General features: G+C 36.5%; 2 protein-coding genes across 3 annotated transcripts; one reads left to right on the top strand and one right to left on the bottom strand.

The window, feature by feature from the left end:
- Positions 1–1,336: 1,336 nt before the first annotated feature.
- On the bottom strand, positions 1,337–6,776 carry LOC102228244 (UPF0472 protein C16orf72 homolog). The gene is made up of 4 exons (XM_005813891.3): positions 6,358–6,776; positions 3,312–3,392; positions 2,948–3,223; positions 1,337–2,854 (listed from the first exon to the last, which is right to left on the bottom strand). The coding sequence occupies exons 1-4, from the start codon at positions 6,551–6,553 to the stop codon at positions 2,616–2,618; spliced, it is 792 nt and encodes a 263-aa protein (XP_005813948.1). The 5' UTR covers positions 6,554–6,776; the 3' UTR covers positions 1,337–2,615.
- A 1,685-nt stretch (positions 6,777–8,461) lies between these two features.
- On the top strand, positions 8,462–19,960 carry LOC102229443 (ATP-binding cassette sub-family G member 2-like). Of its 2 annotated transcripts, none has more exons than XM_005813896.2 (15): positions 8,462–8,790; positions 9,729–9,788; positions 9,876–9,993; positions 10,070–10,225; positions 11,793–11,950; positions 12,115–12,266; positions 12,360–12,452; positions 13,517–13,668; positions 13,921–14,072; positions 14,394–14,483; positions 15,145–15,269; positions 16,782–16,936; positions 17,062–17,151; positions 18,216–18,268; positions 18,351–19,960. In XM_005813896.2, the coding sequence occupies exons 1-15, from the start codon at positions 8,639–8,641 to the stop codon at positions 18,496–18,498; spliced, it is 1,854 nt and encodes a 617-aa protein (XP_005813953.1). In that variant the 5' UTR covers positions 8,462–8,638; the 3' UTR covers positions 18,499–19,960. The 2 variants fall into 2 exon arrangements, with proteins under 2 accessions (XP_005813953.1, XP_023188827.1); XM_023333059.1 differs by having other exon boundaries at positions 8,774–8,790; positions 9,729–9,778.
- Positions 19,961–20,832: the final 872 nt, after the last annotated feature.

Raw genomic sequence — 20,832 nt, forward strand, 5'->3', positions numbered from 1 at the left:
CTTTTAAAATAAGTTGAAATATTGTATTATTTGTGTCACTTTTAGTAATCTAACTGGAATATTATCTAAAACCCTTTTCTAATGCTTAAAAACTCAAAAATCTATAAAAAATAAAGATCAAAAGGTGATGGGAAGAAGAAAGGAGAAACAAAATGTAGTTTTGCATATCATTAAATAGTAAATAATCAATAATATACACTGCTCAAAAAAATAAAGGGAACACTCAAATAACACTTCCTAGATCTGAATGAAAGAAATATTCTCATTGAATACTTTGTTCTGTACAAAGTTCCATTTGCACAACAGCAGGTGAAATTGATTATCAAACAGTGTTGCTTCCTAAGTGGACAGTTTGATTTCACAGAAGTTTGATTTACTTGGAGTTATATTGTGTTGTTTAAGTGTTCCCTTTATTTTTTTGAGCAGTATATATATTTTATTTTTTTAGTTATTGAATGCCATAGGCTGGGGCCCATCTAATGTTATTATTCTGGGCACAGGCTGTTATCAGTTGCCCTATATATATTAATTGTTTATAAATATAATGGCAGGAAATAAAGCATTTCATTTATTCAAGTTTTTTTGCTAGCTTTCTGGAAATCATTACATTGGTGCAACAACACTGTATGTGCCAAAATAATTGTAGATTCGACTAAAGAAACGGTTATTTTCAATACACATTGCTACTAAGAAAGTGTCTAAAGAAACAATTGGATTTTTGCTTTGTTTAAATCTGTCAGCTGTGAAAAGATAGAATAAAGTTCTATTCTTCGAGTGTCCTTTTATGCCCAAAATGAGTCATAGGAAACTCTTAAACAACTGAAAAAATACAAAGCATAATAAAAAGGAACATGAGACAAAATTAAATTGGTAAAAAAAAAAAAAAGAATTAAAAAACTGAAACTTTGATTTCATTAGGATTTCCATCTCCAAAGCAACCTTTTTAAAAACATATGGGGCCTGGGACTTCTATACAGCAGTAAAGACCAGTTACCATGTACAGTATATAAATGGTTTTACACAAATATACTTGCCTTCCTAAAATAAAGCATGTGTCGCCATCATGTGTTAAAAAGCTGAACTACAGTTTACAACTTCTTTTGTACAACTCTCTAGTGATCAAACTTATTTAAACGTTCTTGCTTAGAGTAACCGGGAAATAAAGTAGCCACGTTTATAAAGAAGGTATTAGTTAAAAACTAATGTAATTGAAGAAAAGCTGCAAACACTTTTGTAGCCAGTTTCTCTTTGTGCCTTTTCTGAGAAAAAAGATTAATAAATTAATTTCAAAGTCTATCTTGCATGGATAAAAAAAATAATAAAATAGACAAGCAAAAACACTTGTATTCTCTTTTATTTTAGAATCATTGTACAAGGACTTCCCAATGGATTAGCACTTCTTTTTACAATATGTACCACATAGCTGCACCTACATATTTACATGCTTACACAAGATTGTATCACAAAACAGCGTGTGAAATCAGCAAAAAACAAGCGTTTTTGCCAAACTAACACAGCCATTATTCCATGAGCTGGCTAAACAAAATATAATCTCACAGCCACCGGCCCCTTCTAGGTTTAAAGCTGAAATCACGAGTGTGAAAGTGTTCCACATCATGAAAATTAAGGAACAAAAAATAATGACAATACTATGATCTATCTATGGGTTAAGTGTAAACATTAAGCAAGTCAAATGCAAGTCTTGACCACTGTTACTGTTTGTAATTCAACAAGAACCAAGATGCATCCACATGGAATTAAAAACTCTGAATGGCCATTTCTGTTGATGGATGGTAGTGCAGTTAATGTGTAGAACTGCTAATAACACAGAATGAGGGGATTTTGTCAAATAATGTTTTGTTAAGAACACATCAATCCCATCAGCCCACTGGTTTGTATGAATTCACCCGATGTGCTGCAGTAAACCCTTGTTTCAGTAAGTAAATGAAGAGTAAACAGTAGGGTGTTGCCAATAACAGAGGAAACAAGTGCGCACACACGCTCACTGTTGCACCACAACCAGATACTCTAGCAGCTTTCTTAAAGGCAGAGACACATACGATACAGTAAGAGTGGCAGTTCTGCTGTCAAATAGGCTAACACAAAACAGCAGCAGAGTAAAATCTGTGTGGCGTTTTCAGGTCAAGCCAAACAGCAGCAGCAGTTCAGCCTCCTGAAGACCCCCGATGCTGACCTGCACTGCAGAAAAGAGTATGAATCAGGAAGAGGTTGGATGCAAGCTGAAAACAGAAGGCATAAATTGGGTTCATCTGATCTAGAGAAAAAATAAGCACAACGAGAGATATTCAAATGCAACATTCTGCACTTTAACGATATAAGGAGCAATGAGTGCTTGTATCAGAATACTGAGGGCAAAACAAATCATAAAATGAACTTTACAATGGAGCAAATGAGTGACAATTCTTACAAAAAAAGAAAATGGGGTGGAAAAATAAGGAAGGAGATAAATATGCAGACTGATAATATCCAAGCTTTTCTTTATTCGTAACATTGCAACTAAAGAGGAAGAGTTTGATGGTCAGCCAAGGCATCAGTCCTCATCATCTGTCCGACCGGCCACCAAGGAGAGGACAGCTGAGGATTCGACGTTCAGTTCACAGCATTCTGTTCCGTTTATGAGTGGGTGAGTCTGTGATGACGTCACTGTGGGGTGTAGAGCCTCGTTTACGAGTGGCGGCAGAATCTAAATGAAGCGCCATCTCCTCAGCTATGAAGGTGTTCAGGTCCATGTCGTGGAGACCATTCCTACGTCGACTGAGAGACTGGGCAGGGTGTGTCGGGGAACCTGGAGGACCGGAGCGCACAGAAATGCTAGCCATAGCACCACTCAGACCTGGAAAAATAAATATATACAATAATGTCAGACAGAACTCTACATGACTTCATACTGCAACAGTTTCCCACTGAGCGTGACATTTTCGCTCACCATGCAGGGCTATAGCCTCTCTGAAAGGCTGCAGATCTGCTTCCACAGAGCTGTCTGTCTCTGGAGGTGATGGCCGACTTGCAGACACCATAGCAACTATAGGCGGTGCGCGGGCTGTCCGCAGAGGTGGAACTTTACCACAGAGGAAGCTGATGAGATCTTCTCGTCTAATAGTTCTTCGTCGCTTTTTAACCCATGCAATCACCTCCTTATTCCTTCGCTGGTGACCTAAATGAACACCCAGGTCGTAGCTCCGCTGGTGGGCCTCCACACTCTCTAATGGAACAAAACGGTTGCTGCTTTATTAAATCTGGGCATGATACACAAGATGGGCAATTTAAAAAAGAAGACATTTGTTACTTGCCTTTGTACAAGTTAGTGACAGCTGTGGCTGCATTCTGGAAGGGCACCCAGAGGGACAGACCTTGCTGCTGGCACACGCGATCTGTGAAGAGCATTTCAAAAGAGTCACCAAGTATCTTATGCTGATTTTTCTTTTCCCCTTCCCTCAAATCCAGATATTACAATTATCATCTAGGGAAAGTAAAATCCAACTGCCCTGAGAAACAAAATGAAAATATAGAAGCATGATTGGCTTGAGTTTTAATTCAAGTCACTGACTTACTGCTTGTACTTCTTTCAAAAAATATCAAGGGTTCTGAAGATCAACATTCAAAAAAACAAAGACCCATTTTCTGATATATATTCCTGAAACGGCAACAAATAATTACTCTTCAAGAAGAATGCAGTGAAATTGGTCCTCTGTCTCTTTAAAAACTCCTGCTCTTTCTGAAACTCTTCCATCAGGTAGTCATCACAACATGGCTCCTTTATTAACGCTTTAACAACCTTTTTACCAGAGTTACACAGAGAAGTAGCACCTATAATGGGTTCAGCAGATCCACCAGGGGTTTGCTAATTGCTGCTGTCTGAAGGAGCTCAGTGAGGGAGTTACAAGGGAGGGCTGCGTCTTAAAGGCGGGGCTAGGTCCACCCAAGTGTTTTGCACAACTGAATGGTTGCCATAGAGATTAAGTGATTTATGAAACATGCATGAAAAAGAAAAATCAAGGCAACACTCGAGGTATGTCTTTGATGAGAGAATAACAATATAACATCATGTAAAGCCCAAAAAAGTCAATTTTACATAACACTGCCCCTTTAACAGATGATGTCCCAGAGAGGTTTGGTTTTACCATTAAAATATTAAAAATTATTTTTAAGTACTTTTATATGACATCAATTAAATCTCTACTTTCTAAACATATTGTGTACAGCTTGCCAGAATTCTGTTGTCATTCTTGTACAGGACTGATGTTACATAATTAATTTCAAACTTTTCTGGCCCATGTTTTCAATTGTAAAAAGGAACGCATCTGCCTCAGGAAGCCCTTCACCCTTAATAGAAGTCCGTAACCTTATACTTAAAAGTCCTTCCACCATGTAGTCACAACAAAAGATAACAAGCTTCAATTGACTTCACCACTTGACAAGGAGCATGTCAACATGCAAAATTAAGAGCCACTGCTAAGCACCACCGCACCTCCATATTGTTTTTACCTGGCGCACACTGAATTGCCCTGCTGGTGAAATGTGCTATGCAAAAAAATGTCCTTGCCTATTCTATGAGATGGATAAACAAAATATGTACAGACTTTATAATCAGTTTCATCTGATTTTTAAACTCAAATTCTACGTGTGGAACATTTTGTACCATAAAAATCAAGATGTAATATAATAATGCAGGAGTCAAATGGGAACCTTAAAACAATGTTACAGAAAAGTGCAATTAGATGTTGTGTTGAGCACTTCATCCAGAAGATTTGTTCAATACAAAATAATCAAACTATCAAACCAATTTTGGAAGAGATAAAAAATAAATAAATGTAAATAGGTACATAAAAAAACTTATCAAATCAACTTTGACATTTGACATTCAGGTGCCTGCGTTTTAGGTTTTTGGATTTGGAATTAAGGTCTTTTAAAAAGAATTTTGTGGGATAACGTTTTGACAATTATTAATAAACAGAATTTTGTTTTGTCTCAATTTCAGTCTAGTTTGGGACACAACTGAAATTTTCATAAGATTTTGGGCAATTAAAACCATGATTCATTTATCAGAAAGTGGACAGACCTGTTTAAAAAAAGTCTGCTATGTAATATTTTCATGCTCTTCTAGACAAATGTCATTAATTTGATACGAGAGAACACACTTTTCTAATCACAACACAAACACATTCATACATCGAGGTCAAATAGGTGATGAAAGAGTGAGGTTGTATTCAAAATTCTTATAGAAAAATTATTTTCAAACAAATTCTCATCACATCTGGGCAAGAAATTGTTTTCACATCCATTTATTTTGCTTTTTCTAGAGTCATTTACAGAATTAAACTAAGTTTCATAAAGATATATAACTTAACTTTTGTGGTGAATATTCTGTCTTTGGCCATAGCTTTTAATCTGTTTAATTCAGGGACATAAATTACTGCAGAAACTTTTGTTTTAAATTATGTTGATGTCTTTATTTTTTATCTGAACTCACAATCTTGATATGAGCATTTTTAATACTCTTTCAAATCATACTACCAAGAAAATTATACTAAGATACCTACTTCAATGATTCCTTTATTTGTCACTTGTGCGGGAAACCTGACAGTTAATCCAGACAGAAACACAACTTTCACATGTACATAAACTTAAAATACGGAAACATTTATGTTAATCCCTTCGCCATTTTGTGGTAGCAATGAATAACAAGGGGGTCATTAGACAACCTGATTGCACTGTTTGGAGGTTTGCATTTTGGTCGCTTAGAATAATCCCTCTCTCTGTCACAACTGACAAATATCCACCGCCTAACCTGCAACAATTTTCTTAGCATTTGAGCGTCAACACAGCTGTTGTTTTCAACCCTCTCCCTGAGTATCGCCATTTTGACAATCTAGATAACTTGACGCGAAGACTAAAACATTTGTCCGAACTGAGAGACCGAACGCCTTAGAAATTCCAAGTTAAACGTTGTTTTTACATAAAACATGATTGGATTAGAATCGTTACGCTTAGGAGCTCTGCCAGCCGAGGTCACTGTGATACACATTTTATCGAGGCTGTCTGACGGTCTGACACGGTGACCGGCTGTTAGCGGCTAGCCTTAGCAGCTGTTCAGTCATCCTCAGGGTCACGATATTGAGAACATTACCACAGAATATTGACGGTTAAACTTCATTTAGGGAGACAACCTAATACATTGCTACAAAACAACAATGAAAGCATATTATGTTAAAATTCATTTGATACCGCGATTAGTATTAAGAGCACCCTTTGTGTCTATCAGCCAAAAGACACCGTTAGGATTAGCTTTGATTAGCATTAGCTCCAAAGCAGAACTTCGGTAAGTGTGAAGCCCACCTTTGTAAAGCTGTGCGACGGCGGTAGCAGAGTTCTGAAAGAGGTGCCACAGTTTCTGTTGACTTTGCTCCCTTTCCTCTTCATTAGGATTGTCCTGTTCAGCTTCTGCCAGGCACTGCCGTTCCCATTTTGAGAACCAGTGCTCGGGGCCGTGTTCTTGGATTTCAGCTTCTCCCTCTTCCTTCCTCTCCTCCATAGCTAACAGGTTAGCTTTCTCTTCAAAGTGGAGTTTTCTAGGACTTATGGATGACTTAGCTATCTCTCTTTGACGTTGTATCAGAGAAATAGATAATACACCCCTCCACCACCTACAGAAACCAAGGAATTGTAATGCTGTTAGAGCCGCATTGTCAATATTATCTACCCAACGTTGAACACCAAACCCAAGAAAGCGGATGACAACACCTTAGAATTTCTGAAAATAGCTCCTCCCATTTCTCACTGTACTGAAAGTCGATTGGCTGAATTGGGTGGTACGGGCGGGTCTTTTTTGCTTACGACGAATTCTGATTGGATACTGACAAAACACGAAAAGGTCAGAGAAAAACAAAGTTGATCTTGCTCAAGAGAAGCCATATAACCTGCCAATCAGCATTTTGTACGATAGAGGGCACCCTAACCACTAAAATTCAGGACACAAAGGCTTTAAATGCCAAAGTCCAGTAATGAACAAGTTATCAGATAACTACAGATATGACATAATTTCAGTAAAACCGAAAATAAGTTCTTAAATGACTTCAAGTTAAAAACAAATCCAAGTGAATTCATGCTTTTATTATTAGAGCAATGATCTATAAATAGGCAGTTAATATGGAAAACATTATTCAAAGTTTACATCAGTATTCTAAAATAACATCTGTTTAATATTTCACTTCGAAAATGTTTTGCCAACCAACTGTTTCACAAGAGTTAATTCAAGTACTCACTTTACTAATTGGAGAGATAATATTTCATAAATTATAAAAAAAATGTTTATATCAATGTATAGAAAATGAATCATCATTGGAGATAAATGAGGACTGCACACTAGTGCAGTTGGTAACACTGTTGCCTTACAGCAAGAAGGTCCTGGGTACGATTCCGGGCCCGGGATCTTTCTGCATTGAGTTTGCATGTTCTCCCTCTGCGTGGGTTCTCTCCAGGTACTCTGGCTTCCTTCCACAGTCCAAAAACATGACTGTCAGGTTAATTGGTCTCTCTAAATTCTCCCTAGGTGTGAGTGTGTGTGTGTGTGTGTGTGTGGGTGTGTGCGTGGGTGTGTGTGTGTGTGTGTGTGTGTGTGTGTGTGTAGGTGTGTGTGTGTGTGTGTGTGCGTGCGTGTGTGGGTGTGTGTGTGTGTGTGTGTGCATGGTTGTTTGTCTCTGTGTTGCCCTCCATGCCACTCTATCGAGTGATGGATGGAGATAAATGAATAAGTAATTTCTTATATGACTTGTTAAATATCCATTTTGAAAATATTTTTGAAAAGTCACCAACAATTGTAATAAATTAGGAATTAATTAGGGTGTAAAGGGGGCTGGATACAAAAGCCTGTCAGGCTTTTCCTTTTTTAAAAACATTTTGAAAGTTATGATTATCCTTATCACTTCACGTGTACATTAGATTTTTCTATCACAAAAAATCACAATGTTTTAAATTATCACAAATCAAATGTACATATAGAAAACTTTTAAAAAATTGCACATACCTTTACAATACATTATTATACATTATAATACAAGAAACCTTTGACCAGTAATGGCCACAGATCGTTATCTGTCATATTCTGTCCAAACATGCTGGTCTTTTTTCAACCAACTCCAGTTTTGTTTCTTTGTTCTTGTTTAATGTTTACTATGCTAATTTTTATATTTTGTTTTAATTATGTTTTATTCATAACGGCACTTTGCATTTTTGCAAACAGCTTCAATTATGATTATCCACTATGTTTCTATCATCAATAAAATATCTTAATGCGTTAGAAAGGCTTTTCTAGTTAAGCTGCAGACAGCCAGGTACAGTCACTGTGAATTGTAATCGTTAACTGTTTTACTAACAGCCTTTATTGCCTTCTGGGTTTAATTACTGTTGAGATGCAGAGGGAAAAGTTCGATGCCATGTCCCTGTTTGGCCTCAGATTTATAGGCTGAAGAAAGGGGAAGTCCAAAAGTCTCTCTAAGTAACACTTGCATGACCTGCATGAGTTTCTGCATCAGACTGGTCTTCAGCTGCTTTTTCAAACCTAAGTCTACATTTTGCACTTTTCCTTCATATTTGTCTGATAACTTTGCAGAGTGTGAAGATGACCAAGGGCGAGCAGGCAGTTTCTGATATTGAAACTTGCTTCCAGGAACCTGGGCCGACTGTTACTTTCACCAGGCTGCATTATTGTGTTCAAGAGAAGAAGTTCTGCCGAAAGATAGGTCCTGAAAAACATATCCTCAAAGATGTAAGGTAAGACCAGATTCTTAACATTTGAGAATGTCCATTTACAATCTAATAGCACCGTCACTCATGTATTTGAATTTATCCTTGTTTTTACATTTTTATATATTTTTTCATATTTATTATTGCCTGCTTGCTGGTTTTACTGTATATCTTGTTTATTTCATCTAGTTTAAATCACAACAAATATCCTTAGGACATGTATAATAAATGCATGTAAAATGAGGTCCAGGTTAAATCCAACAACATTCATTGCTGTCAGTCAGGTTTCTACACTCAAATCTAAAACAGATTCAGAGCAAGTAGGAAATTATATGAAAATTATACTATCCATCCATCCTTCCATTTTCTTACACCCTTATCCCATTTAGTCAGGGGGGGCTGGTGCCTATATTTCCAGTGGTCTACGGGCGAGAAGCAGAGGAAAATAATATTATATTATATTATATTATATTATATTATATTATATTATATTATATTATATTATATTATATTATATTATATTATATTATATTATAATACAGTGATAACATTATACATTGTTGATTATAGTGCTCTTTTTATTCCTATCTATAAAATAAATAACAAAAGCTCTATGTTGCTCATTTTTATTGATTTATTGGCCTGAAATATATTTTTTTCTAAGAAATACAAAAAGTAGAAATCATCACAAAATTATCTAATATTTAAACATACTGTAGATTATCAAGCCATTTTTTTTTTTAAATGAGCTAAAAATATATTATATTCTATTTCTCTTCACTTGATGTGTTAAATATTTTCAAGGAAGGGGTAAAATGGTTGGGTTACATTCATATGTATTATATAAAACTAGGTAATATCACCAAATATTTTCTGATTGTTGTCTGTGAAATTGTAATAATATCAATAAAGTGTACGTTAAGGTGTATACTTTAAAAAAGTAGAACTTGCATATGTTTTTGTAGTGGCATCATGAGACCAGGGATGAATGCTATAATGGGAGCCACAGGAAGTGGTAAAACATCGTAAGACGTTTTCATTCAAGTACATTGGTACAAATGTATTTCAGTTGAGCATGAATTCTAAAAATAAGTTTTATGTTCTGTGCACAGACTTCTAGATGTGATAGCAGGTAGAAAAGATCCAGCTGGACTGCGCCAAGGAACAGTCCGAGTGAACGGCAAAGCTGTCACTTCTGAACTCAGGCTCAGCTCTGCTTATGTGGTACAGGTAGGAAAAGACACTTGCAAAGTTCCCTACCTAATAACGCTTGTTTTCCTACTTTATCTTTTTTATTTTGTTTTAGGATGACATCCTGATGGGCACTCTAAGTGTGAGGGAGAACCTCCTCTTCAGTGCCAACCTGCGTCTCAACCCAAAGCATTACTCCTCTGCTGATAAACAGGAAAGAGTGAACTCCATCCTGCAAGACCTGGGCCTTGTGGACTGTGCTAACACTAAGGTACTGAGCTCTATGCACAAGCAGATTTTGCAACATGTAGCTCACTTTAAATTAGCATTTGAAATAATACTTCAACATCTTATTGCTCCCTGAAGGCTTTAATAGGAATGAAATGATTTATGCAGAGTGGTATAACAAACTGCCAGAAGTCACATATCTTCATGAGTGGATAAACAATGTTCTTAGGCACTTCCTAACCTAGGTGTTGTTTGGCATTTAACATGATTGGTCTATGATTTGTGATTTTTAATGAGGCCATGAAACCAGAATACAGCTCTTGCAAAAGTTGTTTAGCTATCTAGTAACAGTACTTTGATCAGTTCTGCGTGTCAGTGACCTTTATTCATTTTTCAATACAATGGAATCATGCTAAAATTGTTACGTAAAAACAACACAATTTGTATTGCTTTGGAAAGCACTTCTAAGGGTGCTATGAATCTTATTTGAAAATGTTAAAACTCTTTAGTTGAAAAATTATCGATCCAAATTAAATGGCCAAATTAACTTTTCAGCAAATGGTCAAACTCTGGAAAATTCCTGCTAATGACCAAACCATTGTATTCAGTTTGAGAAGTTTTGAGAACTTCTGTAGAGAAGTTGAATCCAGTTCTACATTTGTGCATTAATTTTGTCTCCCTTTGACCTTTTTTTTTTGAGATGTGCACTGGCTGAGAAACTCACATGTTGCTAATATGACCATTCTAATGCTCCAGAGTTTACGTGGTACTTCATCATTTGCAGCTTTGTAAACTAACAGATTTTTAGTTATGGAAATGAGCAATTGACGTGTGAAAACACAGGCTTAAAAGTTAGCTAAAACGTTTCAACAAACCTCAAGTTTACTGCAAACTGTTTTAAGTCCAGCTGGCATTTTCCATCCCATGAAACATGATGGCAGTATCATGCTGTGGGGATGGTGTTCTTTTGCAGAAATAGAGAAGTTGGTGTAGACAGAAGACAATGTTGGATCTAAACATGTCAGTGGCAGCATAAGACCAAACACTTAGGAGTTTCACCTTACAGCATTTCATTAGCTCATTAAGCACCAATATCTGCTGAAACCTGCTAATGATGTTGTGCTCAAGTAGGAAACATTTAAAACATGTTATGCACCAGTTATGGAGTGGCATACAACTAAATATAATTCATTATCAATTTTCAAATATTGCCAAAGATTTTCAGATGCCATCCAATCTAGCTGAGCTTGAGCTGATCTTGCATGGAATGAGTCAAATTTGAGTCTCTAGATTTGCTAATCTGGTAAAAAAAAACATACCCACACCACCTGTAGCTGTAGCAGGTGGTGTGGGTATAATATATTTGTATTCAGGTGGTCTGAATACAATTCTAGCTTCATTTTCAGATGTTTATTTTTAAAATACAGTTCATTTTCATCCTTTACATAATTTTGTCATACTTTGTGTTAGTCTGACACATAAAATCCAAATAAGTTCAAGTTTGACAAAAAATGAAAAAATAAAGATCACGGAAACATTTTATGTTGCTCCTTATCTACTGACAGTTTTTGAGTGTGTGCATGTGCATGTGTGTGTACCTATGAACACAGATAGGAACTGAGTTCCTGCGAGGCGTGTCAGGAGGGGAGAGGAAAAGGTGCAGCATCGGGATGGAGCTCATAACTTCTCCCTCTCTGTTGTTTCTGGACGAGCCAACAACAGGGCTGGATTCCAACACTGCAAACTGCATCACCGGTCTGCTGCACAAGTATGACCCAGTTATAACACATCCTCTTATGCTATAAAACCAATGAGACTCTGAAGCAGCATGTAGAAATATGCTAAAGTGCAGAAACCATTTTCTGCTATTTGTACCTGCTACAAAGCAAATGTCCATACGTCTCCTGTTTTGATTTTGTGGCAACACTTCAGACTGTCCAGAAGAGGTAAAACTGTAATCTTCTCCATCCACCAACCACGCTACTCCATCTTCAAGCAGTTTGACCACCTCACTCTGATGCATAAAGGAGAGATTGTGTACGCAGGGGCAGCAGACCATGCCCTGGAATATTTTACAGACATTGGTATGTAACATAAACACAAACAAGCTGCGCAAAAAAAACAAAGTTGCACAAGAATATCATGTAATTTAAAAACCCTGCCTTGTTTTTGGACAGGGTATCAAATTGAGCCTTTTAACAACCCTGCTGATTTCTTCCTGGATATCACGAACGGGGAGGCAACATGCAAAAAGCAATCACAGACTGCAGGTAATTTATTCCAAACAGCAAAGTCATATTATGCTCAAATCATATGCAATTGTGAGCAAGAAAATAGGCAAATCAAACTAATTACTGTATTTTAAACCACCAGTTGCCCCACTGTGTTTTTGTGTTATAAAATGTTAAAAGTTGGGGTGCGGTGGTGGCACAGAGATTAAAACACAAATCACATATGGATTCCTTATTTCTCTATGTGGCTGTCACACGAGTCTCGTCACATCTTAACCTTCTGCAGACAATATTGATAATCTCCTGAAAAATGCTTAGACTAATTATGTGAGGTGAAGATTAGTCCAGAGCATATGGAACAGTTTTTAACTTTAAATGCATGCACTAGTATTGGATATATCAATGTCCCCATGTTTTCTATAGGTACAAAAACAAGGACAAATCATTGCAAATCATGTGAGTTGATCAGTTCATAAAACACTAGTTTATGCACAGTGGTAGAGCTGTTGCCTTGCAGCAAGAACGTCCTGCGTTCGATTCCCGGCCTGGGGTCTTTCTGCATGGAGTTTGTATGTTCTCTCTGTGTATGCATGGGTTCTCTCCGGGTACTCCGACTTTAATAGGACTGTGTCTCTGCTCCTGATTGCCTCATTAAATGAGTTTTTTTGGACATGTATAATTTTTAATATTTTCTATACGTCTTCTATCTTGTTAATAGCTCGCCATTGTATTTAGCATTGGTGTTGTGTTTTCGTACGAGGACTCTTGCAAAAGATAAAATGACTCTAAATAATAGAATAGAATAGAATTACTTTATTCATCCCAGCAGGGAAATTATTTCGCAGTTACAGCAGCATAGAGACAAGACACACAACATCCACCACTGAGTAGCAATGTAGACAAGATAAAATAAGAATAAAATATGAAATGCTGTCAATATAAAAAGCAGCTTAGAGCAGTCCTTGCAAGGATTCAAAATGCAGAACAGAATGTATATGTAAATATATGTACAGGAAGTGTGCCAAATAAGACATTTCTTGTAAATTAAAGGATGTATGTATATATTTGTCTTTAACTTGGCACTCATTTCTTTAATTTCTAAGAGGAGGGCAAGAACTGGTTGGCGATGGAGTATCGTGAGTCTGGCCTGTACCAGAACGTAATGCAGGAACTGGATCAGATGAACGAGAGCATTACTGATATGGACAACAGAAAAGAAGAGGCAGCCAACTACAACACATCCTTCCTCTATCAGGTCAGCAGATCTGTGTTTGAGAAATTCACCGATGCACAACAGGATCTTTCTTTTTGTTTTATTCAAAAGACCCACAACCTCAGTCTAATGATTGACAGATGTTCTGTTCAGATCAATTAAGATGTTATGAAAACAGAGTTATGACACAAACAAGGACAGGTCATTTACCTGTTATATGATTGTGATTGCTTATCTGCTGATTGAACCCAGTCATGGCCATAAAAAGATAACGCTGTTGTGTGTGTGAGACAGATGCGTGTGGTGTGTGGAAGAACAGTGCTGAACCTTCTCAGGAATCCGCAGACCTCGTACGCCCAGCTGGCTCTCAATATATTTTTTGCCATTCTGGTGGGACTTATTTACTACCAGATGCCTCAGACTCTGCCAGAGGGTTTGCAGAACAGGTATAAACAATGTGCAACCTGAACTTCTGAAGGATCCATTTTAACTTGCATGGTATGAAAATAAACATGGCAGGGTTTTATATTAATTTTATTGTGACTATGAAATAAGTTTCTTGAATGTTTTGGGCATTGGTAGTAAATAAATAAACAGGAAAGAATCAAATTGAGATAATGCCTCACAGGTTTATGAAGTAAAATTGCATAGTTTAAAGATTATGAACACATAGTAGAAAATTAAACATTTAATTGAATAAATAATAAACCATCATGTTGAAGTGATGTGTCAGTGTTAAGTTTTTTTTTATCTCTCTCGTTAATCAGGAGTGGAGCATTCTTCTTCCTCATCATAAACATGGTGTTTGGGAATCTTTCTGCTGTCGAACTCTTTATCAACGAAAGAGCAATCTTCATGTAAGCAGCAATAAAATGTTTAATGTGAATTGTTTCAGGACATTGAGATCAGGGTATAATTTTCTCCTCAGTCTGGTTTCCCACTGAAGCCACAGCATGAAAACATGTTCTTCAAAATAAACCTGCTATGTCTTAGTAATGCTTAGGGATATTATTTGTAGCTTTTGTTTCTTTTTTTTGCCACACAATTAGTTGATGCTGTCCAGTGATATTCTCCAGGGCAACAGTGGTGTGTCTGTAATATTCTAGACTGAAATGCATAATGTGTGTATTCTGGGTGAGTCACATGGGGCAGGATTTGATGAGCATTATCTTCTTCCTGCTCCTTTTCCAACTGAGAATGAAGGTTTCATTTTATTTTTAGTTGTTCTTTTTATTTTTTTTTCTTCAGACTTTTGTTGTTTATAATGCTAAGAATGAAGATTCCATTCATTCAATCAATAATTTTGTAAAATATGCTGTCTTGTTACCACATCTGCAAACAATTTTATTATCGTTAACATTTTCATTCATTGACAAAACAAGCTAAAAACATAAACAAACTCACACTTTAGTTTACAAAAGACTTGGAAAAGATGTCATAAAATAGGATTTAGGTCATTTTAATCAAAACTCTTTAATTTATTTTATATTTATTTTTATTATTATTATTAATCTACAGTCATGAGAACTCCAGTGGATATTACAGAACCTCTGTCTACTTCCTGTCCAAGATCTTTGCTGATCTCATCCCCAACCGCATCATCCCCATCTTTGTGTTTTCAGCCATCGCCTACTACATGATGGGTAACGTATTCACATCTGAGCACGCATACACACCGAGTACATACACCAGTTATTAATCTTTTCACATTCTTGAAATCGTGAATATTTAGAGTAAGAATTCATGTTAAAAATTTACTTCTGCAAGTTATTTAGAATAGACAAAGGCTCAAATTTGAAACTTTGAGTTTTAAATTAAATGTTTAGGGTTATTGAATGTAGTTGTTTTATTCTACATTTAAATCCTTATTTATATGGATTCACAGTCATAGCAAAACATTTTACCAAATGTTTTGTGCTGTTGTTTTAGCATTTATGTTTATTTTTAAAAAAAACTTTTTGTTAGAAAATGATCAAAGTACTCAGTGTTTTACTGTAGATCCTTCTTGTTCAAAACTTTTAGCAGAGTTCATATTCTTTTCTTCAAACAAAATGATTTTCCAGGTGTCTAAAAGAATAGAAGAAGAGATCATTGGAGAATTTACATTTCACCAGTCATCTGTTGACTCTTCCTACTGCTCCTGGAGAATTTCAGTTTGTCCTTTAAGTGTCTGTCTAGCAGAGAGGTGGTTTCTTTGTTGTCTTTCTGTCAAGAATTGGTGCAGTGTTGGTGGTGAGGTGGACGCAGATGGAACCAGGTAGATGAATGATGATGATTTAATGAACATAAAATCCAAACAGTCCACAAACACGGGGCAGCACAGCCGAGCGGAAGCCAGGGCTCGACGCCGGTAGCAACCGGTTACACGAAGGGACTAGACGCCACAATGAGACGACAGCTAGACAGTATGACGCGAACAAACGACAAGGATCCGACAGCGACGCAGACACACAGGTGGCATTAAATACACGGGAGGGTAATCACAGAAACGAGACACACCTGGGAACAATCAAGGGGAGGACAGGACAACGAAGAGACTCAAGGACACAGAAAACAATAAATAAATACACAGACAACACAGAACATGACACTTTCCTTTTAGAGGCCGGTGTGCTAAAAGCCTCTGTTCATGGATCATCTCACACCCTCACTCACCTGCTTTCAAAACGTTCAGCCCTGCGCTGGTGGGAACTCTGAAACAGTCCTCAGAGGGACATGCTCCAGGATCTGCTGAACAATCTTGAATGTCTTGAGATCTTTTCACTGCATCTAAACTTCTCACATTGTGTTGAACAGAATAGATATGAACCTGTTTGTTGCAGGCACCTTTCTGTCAATGTAACCCCCATTAACACAAGAAGAGTGATGTAGGCACATGTCCCTCTGTGACTGCAATCAGTTTGCAAATTTCATTTTGTATGACTTCATCTGGACTCTGTCACAGAGTCATCCATACATTTCATATGACTACACAAAAATGCAATTAACTGTTCATTTTGAACCAGGGTAAGATAAAATATTTTTTTATATGAGATAAGATACTTAGGTGTAGTTCTTTACAATAAATAGATCTAATCACGTTTTGCTGCCATTTCTAAAATTCTGTTTGGCTTGTAGCAGAACCTGCCTGTTTACCTGCTCTTGTCCGTTTTCAGGGTTGAACCCAGCTTTTGTGGCCTTCCTCTGCTTTGCCCTGACCATGTCTCTGGTCAGCTTGGCAGGAGTCGGCCTCGCTTTCCTCGTCTCCGCCAGCGTATCTACATTCGCAATGGCTAACATCCTGATTGCCCTCCCGTTTGTCTTCATGATGGTAAAATTCCATGACATATGCACTGAAACGTTCAGAATACATATTAACATTGATTTCTGAACATAGTACGATTGATTTTTCTTCTTTGGCACTCCTGATCTTATCTCGTCCTTTTTCTGTTGTAGGTCTTTGGTGGTTTTCTCGTCAATCTCAACTCCATGCTGAGTTGGTTGTCTTGGTTGAAATGGATCAGTATTTTCAGTTATGGACTAAATGTAAGACAGTGCTTTTCAAAAGTATTCCTACTCCTTGACATTTTTCATTTGTTACAGCTATGGACTTTGGTGCATTTTATTGATTTAATGTATTAGACTAGCACCAAATAATGCATAGCTGTAACGCATAAGAAAAACAAATTGTTTCAAACTGTTTTAACAAATAGAAAATCTGAAAAGTGTGTCCCGCGTATGCATAGCAGCGAGCCACCCAGTCAATACTTAGTAGAATCACGTTTTCCTGCAAGTACAGCATTTAGAGTGAATCGCTACCAGTTTAAATACTGACATTCAAAAACTCAGTCAAAACAAAAATGTACAATCTTGCCCCAAATTATCAATTTGATATCTATCTAGACTTTTAATCAAATGAATATGATGTGTGAAGCTGCCACCACTATGTTTTACAGTGGAGATTGTTCAGGATGAAGGTGCCAGATGATTAGCCTTAGCAGCGTGGAGGGGCTCTTTTCTTGTTCACATGTTGTGAACAAAGAACATTCTTCTTTACAAGACTAACCACTTTTCTGCTCACGTTGACGACTCAAAGCTTTATTGTAGAGCTCCATTTACCCAGTCACTCTCACAAACACACACCTTCCTACGGCGATACAGAGATCTGTGGATATCTTAGAGTGAAGTGTCTTTCCCACAGACACAGTGACATGACGGGAGAACACTGGAATCGAAACCCCAACTTCCCATTTACAGAACAGCTACTTTCTCCACCGAACCACTGATATCCATAAACACTCTGCAAGACTTCAGGCAGTCTATAGTTAAACAGAGACTGAAAGTGAACTATGCACAGACACACTCAACTTACTCATCAGGCAACTTCCTAAATGGGAATGGGGGCTGAGGACAGATGCATACAGCAGTTAAAAAATGCATCCATTTCCTTTCACTTTACAATGATGCATTACTTTGTGTAGGTCTATATCACTAAATAACAACAATATACTTTGAAGCTTGTTGTTACAATTTCTGAAAATGTGAAAAATCACACTTTAACCGTATGCAATAAAGATACTAAACAAAAAAAAGCTGTTTTTCTTTCCTAGGCTGTATACATCAACGAGATGAAAGGCCAGACTTTCTACAGCAACAATACCATGTGAGTGTGAATGCAATGGTTCGATTGCATCCCACAGTAACATCCTCTCAGTGAAAACAATATTATCTTCCCTGTGCTGCAGAATCCCAGGAGAGGTATTTCTGAAAAGCATGGACATTGACTACTCTGTGTGGGGCTTCTGGCAGAACCAGGTGGCTCTGCTGGGAATCATTACTGTCTGCATGACGCTGGCTTATGTGCAGCTGCTGCGAATCAACCGATGGAAGTGATGCCAACCTGTCTGTTCGCTTATGTTTATTGGGTATTTTACCAGATAGAGAAAAATGTTTTAAGTTTATTTTATAATGTATTTCTTTCTTTTGTCTTTAGTTGTTAAAGATTTGGAAAGGAAAAAAAACAACAACATTTGTTTAACAGCTCACGTGGTATCTCACACTGAGTGACGCACTCACATCAAACACACGTGTTGTAACATTTGACTCTTTGGCTGATAAGCTGATGCTTAGCACACCTGATAGGGGAACAAGGGAGTGTCTGACAAGAGGCAAGCCAGCATCTAATTCCTCACAAAGCTGATTACAGGGAGTGAGCTAACATTAGCAGCAAAGAAGGAAATATGTGCATAATCCACTTTCCCTGCTTTTCTTTTTAATATGAAAACTGCATAATGCTCTTTAAAATAATAGTTTGGAAATCCATGTGATGAGCTATTTGCAAATTTTAGTGAAACACGTGGTACAAACAAACTGTATTGGTTTCTTAGAACTTGCTTCAGGCTTTGAGATCCCATGAAAACTTGAATTCACACAGAACAGATTTAAAAATGGTATTATTTGCATATATACTCACAAAAACCTTTTGAGAAAGTTTGAATGTTCTTTAAATGTCTTTAAAATCAGAATATGACTGTGATTGAATAACTTCCGCTGTCTTGAAAAAACATTTCATGTTTTAAAATACTAGAAACATTAAAATACTAGAAACATTCCTAAAAAAAATTGACAAACATTCACTATGCCCAAAAGCATAATGAATATTTTTTTGTCTGGCTTGTTTGGAAATGTTTGGATGATTGAAATCTATTTTCAGCTGGAACTTATCTGGAAAATGATTTAAAAATATTTTTTTTTTTTTTTTTTTTTTGGCATACATAGAACATCTTTTCATACCTGATTGAAGTTCTTGGGTAATTTTTATGTGGAAGACATTGTATGAATTTATTTAATCTCTTTTTCGTCACTGGCTCAATTAACTTTGTGACCTTCGTTTTTAATAATCTATTCTAAACAATGAAATACTGAAACCCGTTATTTTTTAAAGGATTGCCTAAGCTTTATTTTGAAAGAATGACTATCCACTTTTCATAATTGGTGCAGCTCTATTTGTGAATACATCTACAGTCTATTCAATGAAATATGGACATGTTTATTTTAATGTTTATTCTGAAACTTTCATTTGAAAAGAAAACATCACTGCATTTTTGTGACTTCCTAGATTTATTAATCATGTGGAATCTTCTTTCCAAGATTCTACTCCATGAAATATTGAGGTCTGTATTTTGAAATTCCTAATTGCAAATTCTGGAGTAAGGAGAAAAGAGAGCAACATAACAGTTGCAATTTATTTAAACTTTAAATAATTACAATAATTATCTTTTTCTCTTTGCCTTGTCTGAAATCTCTGCTTGAAACCTGTCATTATATTTATACTGTTATTAAATGCAAAAATGTTTATGCTGTTTGTATTGATTTACACATAATATCTTCACTTGACTTTTTTGTCCAAGCTGTACAAAAACTAGACATTTTCTTTTGCCTTTACTCCTCCACTACTTTTGAGAGCATTTTTTTAAGGTTTCATTGGCTCTAGTTGTCTTTATTTGATAGTGAATTGACAGGAAAGTGGGTAATGAGAGAAGGAGGAAGACATAAGGCAAAGGTCACCAGGTCAGGAATCAAACCTGCGACAGCCACATCTAGGACTAAGGACACCACAGCACCCCTTTGAGAGCATTGTTGACCCTAACACTTATCTTTGAATCAGTCTTTTTTTATTATTATTTATTTACATTGTCAGAAAAAATGCAGAGGGGCAATGGAGAATGAATTTTACACAATACAATGGTGCGGTGAAAAAAAAACTTTTTCCATTGTGTATATTTAAGTCACTGACATCACAAGAGGTGCATGAATCAACTTGATCAGCTGGCATTGGTAAACGTCATGGGGAGAAAACAAGTAAAGGCATTTGAAGCTGAATTTGATTGAGAGTATCTCAATTAAAAGCAAAGAAAAAAGATATTCAAACTAACAGCTGCTTTGTATGATGACACCAAAGACATATCATTGTGAAGGATAGATTTTATTTTGTTTACAAAGCACTTTACAACAAAATAACTAAATAAATAGAAAAATGACCTGATTAATTACAAACTACACTGTACATACATTTTGTCTGATTATTTTCTCAGAGAACTGTGGCTTGTAGTGGTAACTGGCTCATATAAACACAGAAGGTATCAAGTATTTACAGCAAATTATTTGGTTTCCATGGAAAAGGCCTTTCTAGTCATAATGCCATATTTCTGCTAAGGTCAAAAACCT

This window comes from Xiphophorus maculatus, chromosome 5 (assembly GCF_002775205.1).
Source record: "Xiphophorus maculatus strain JP 163 A chromosome 5, X_maculatus-5.0-male, whole genome shotgun sequence".
NCBI lineage: Eukaryota > Metazoa > Chordata > Actinopteri > Cyprinodontiformes > Poeciliidae > Xiphophorus > Xiphophorus maculatus.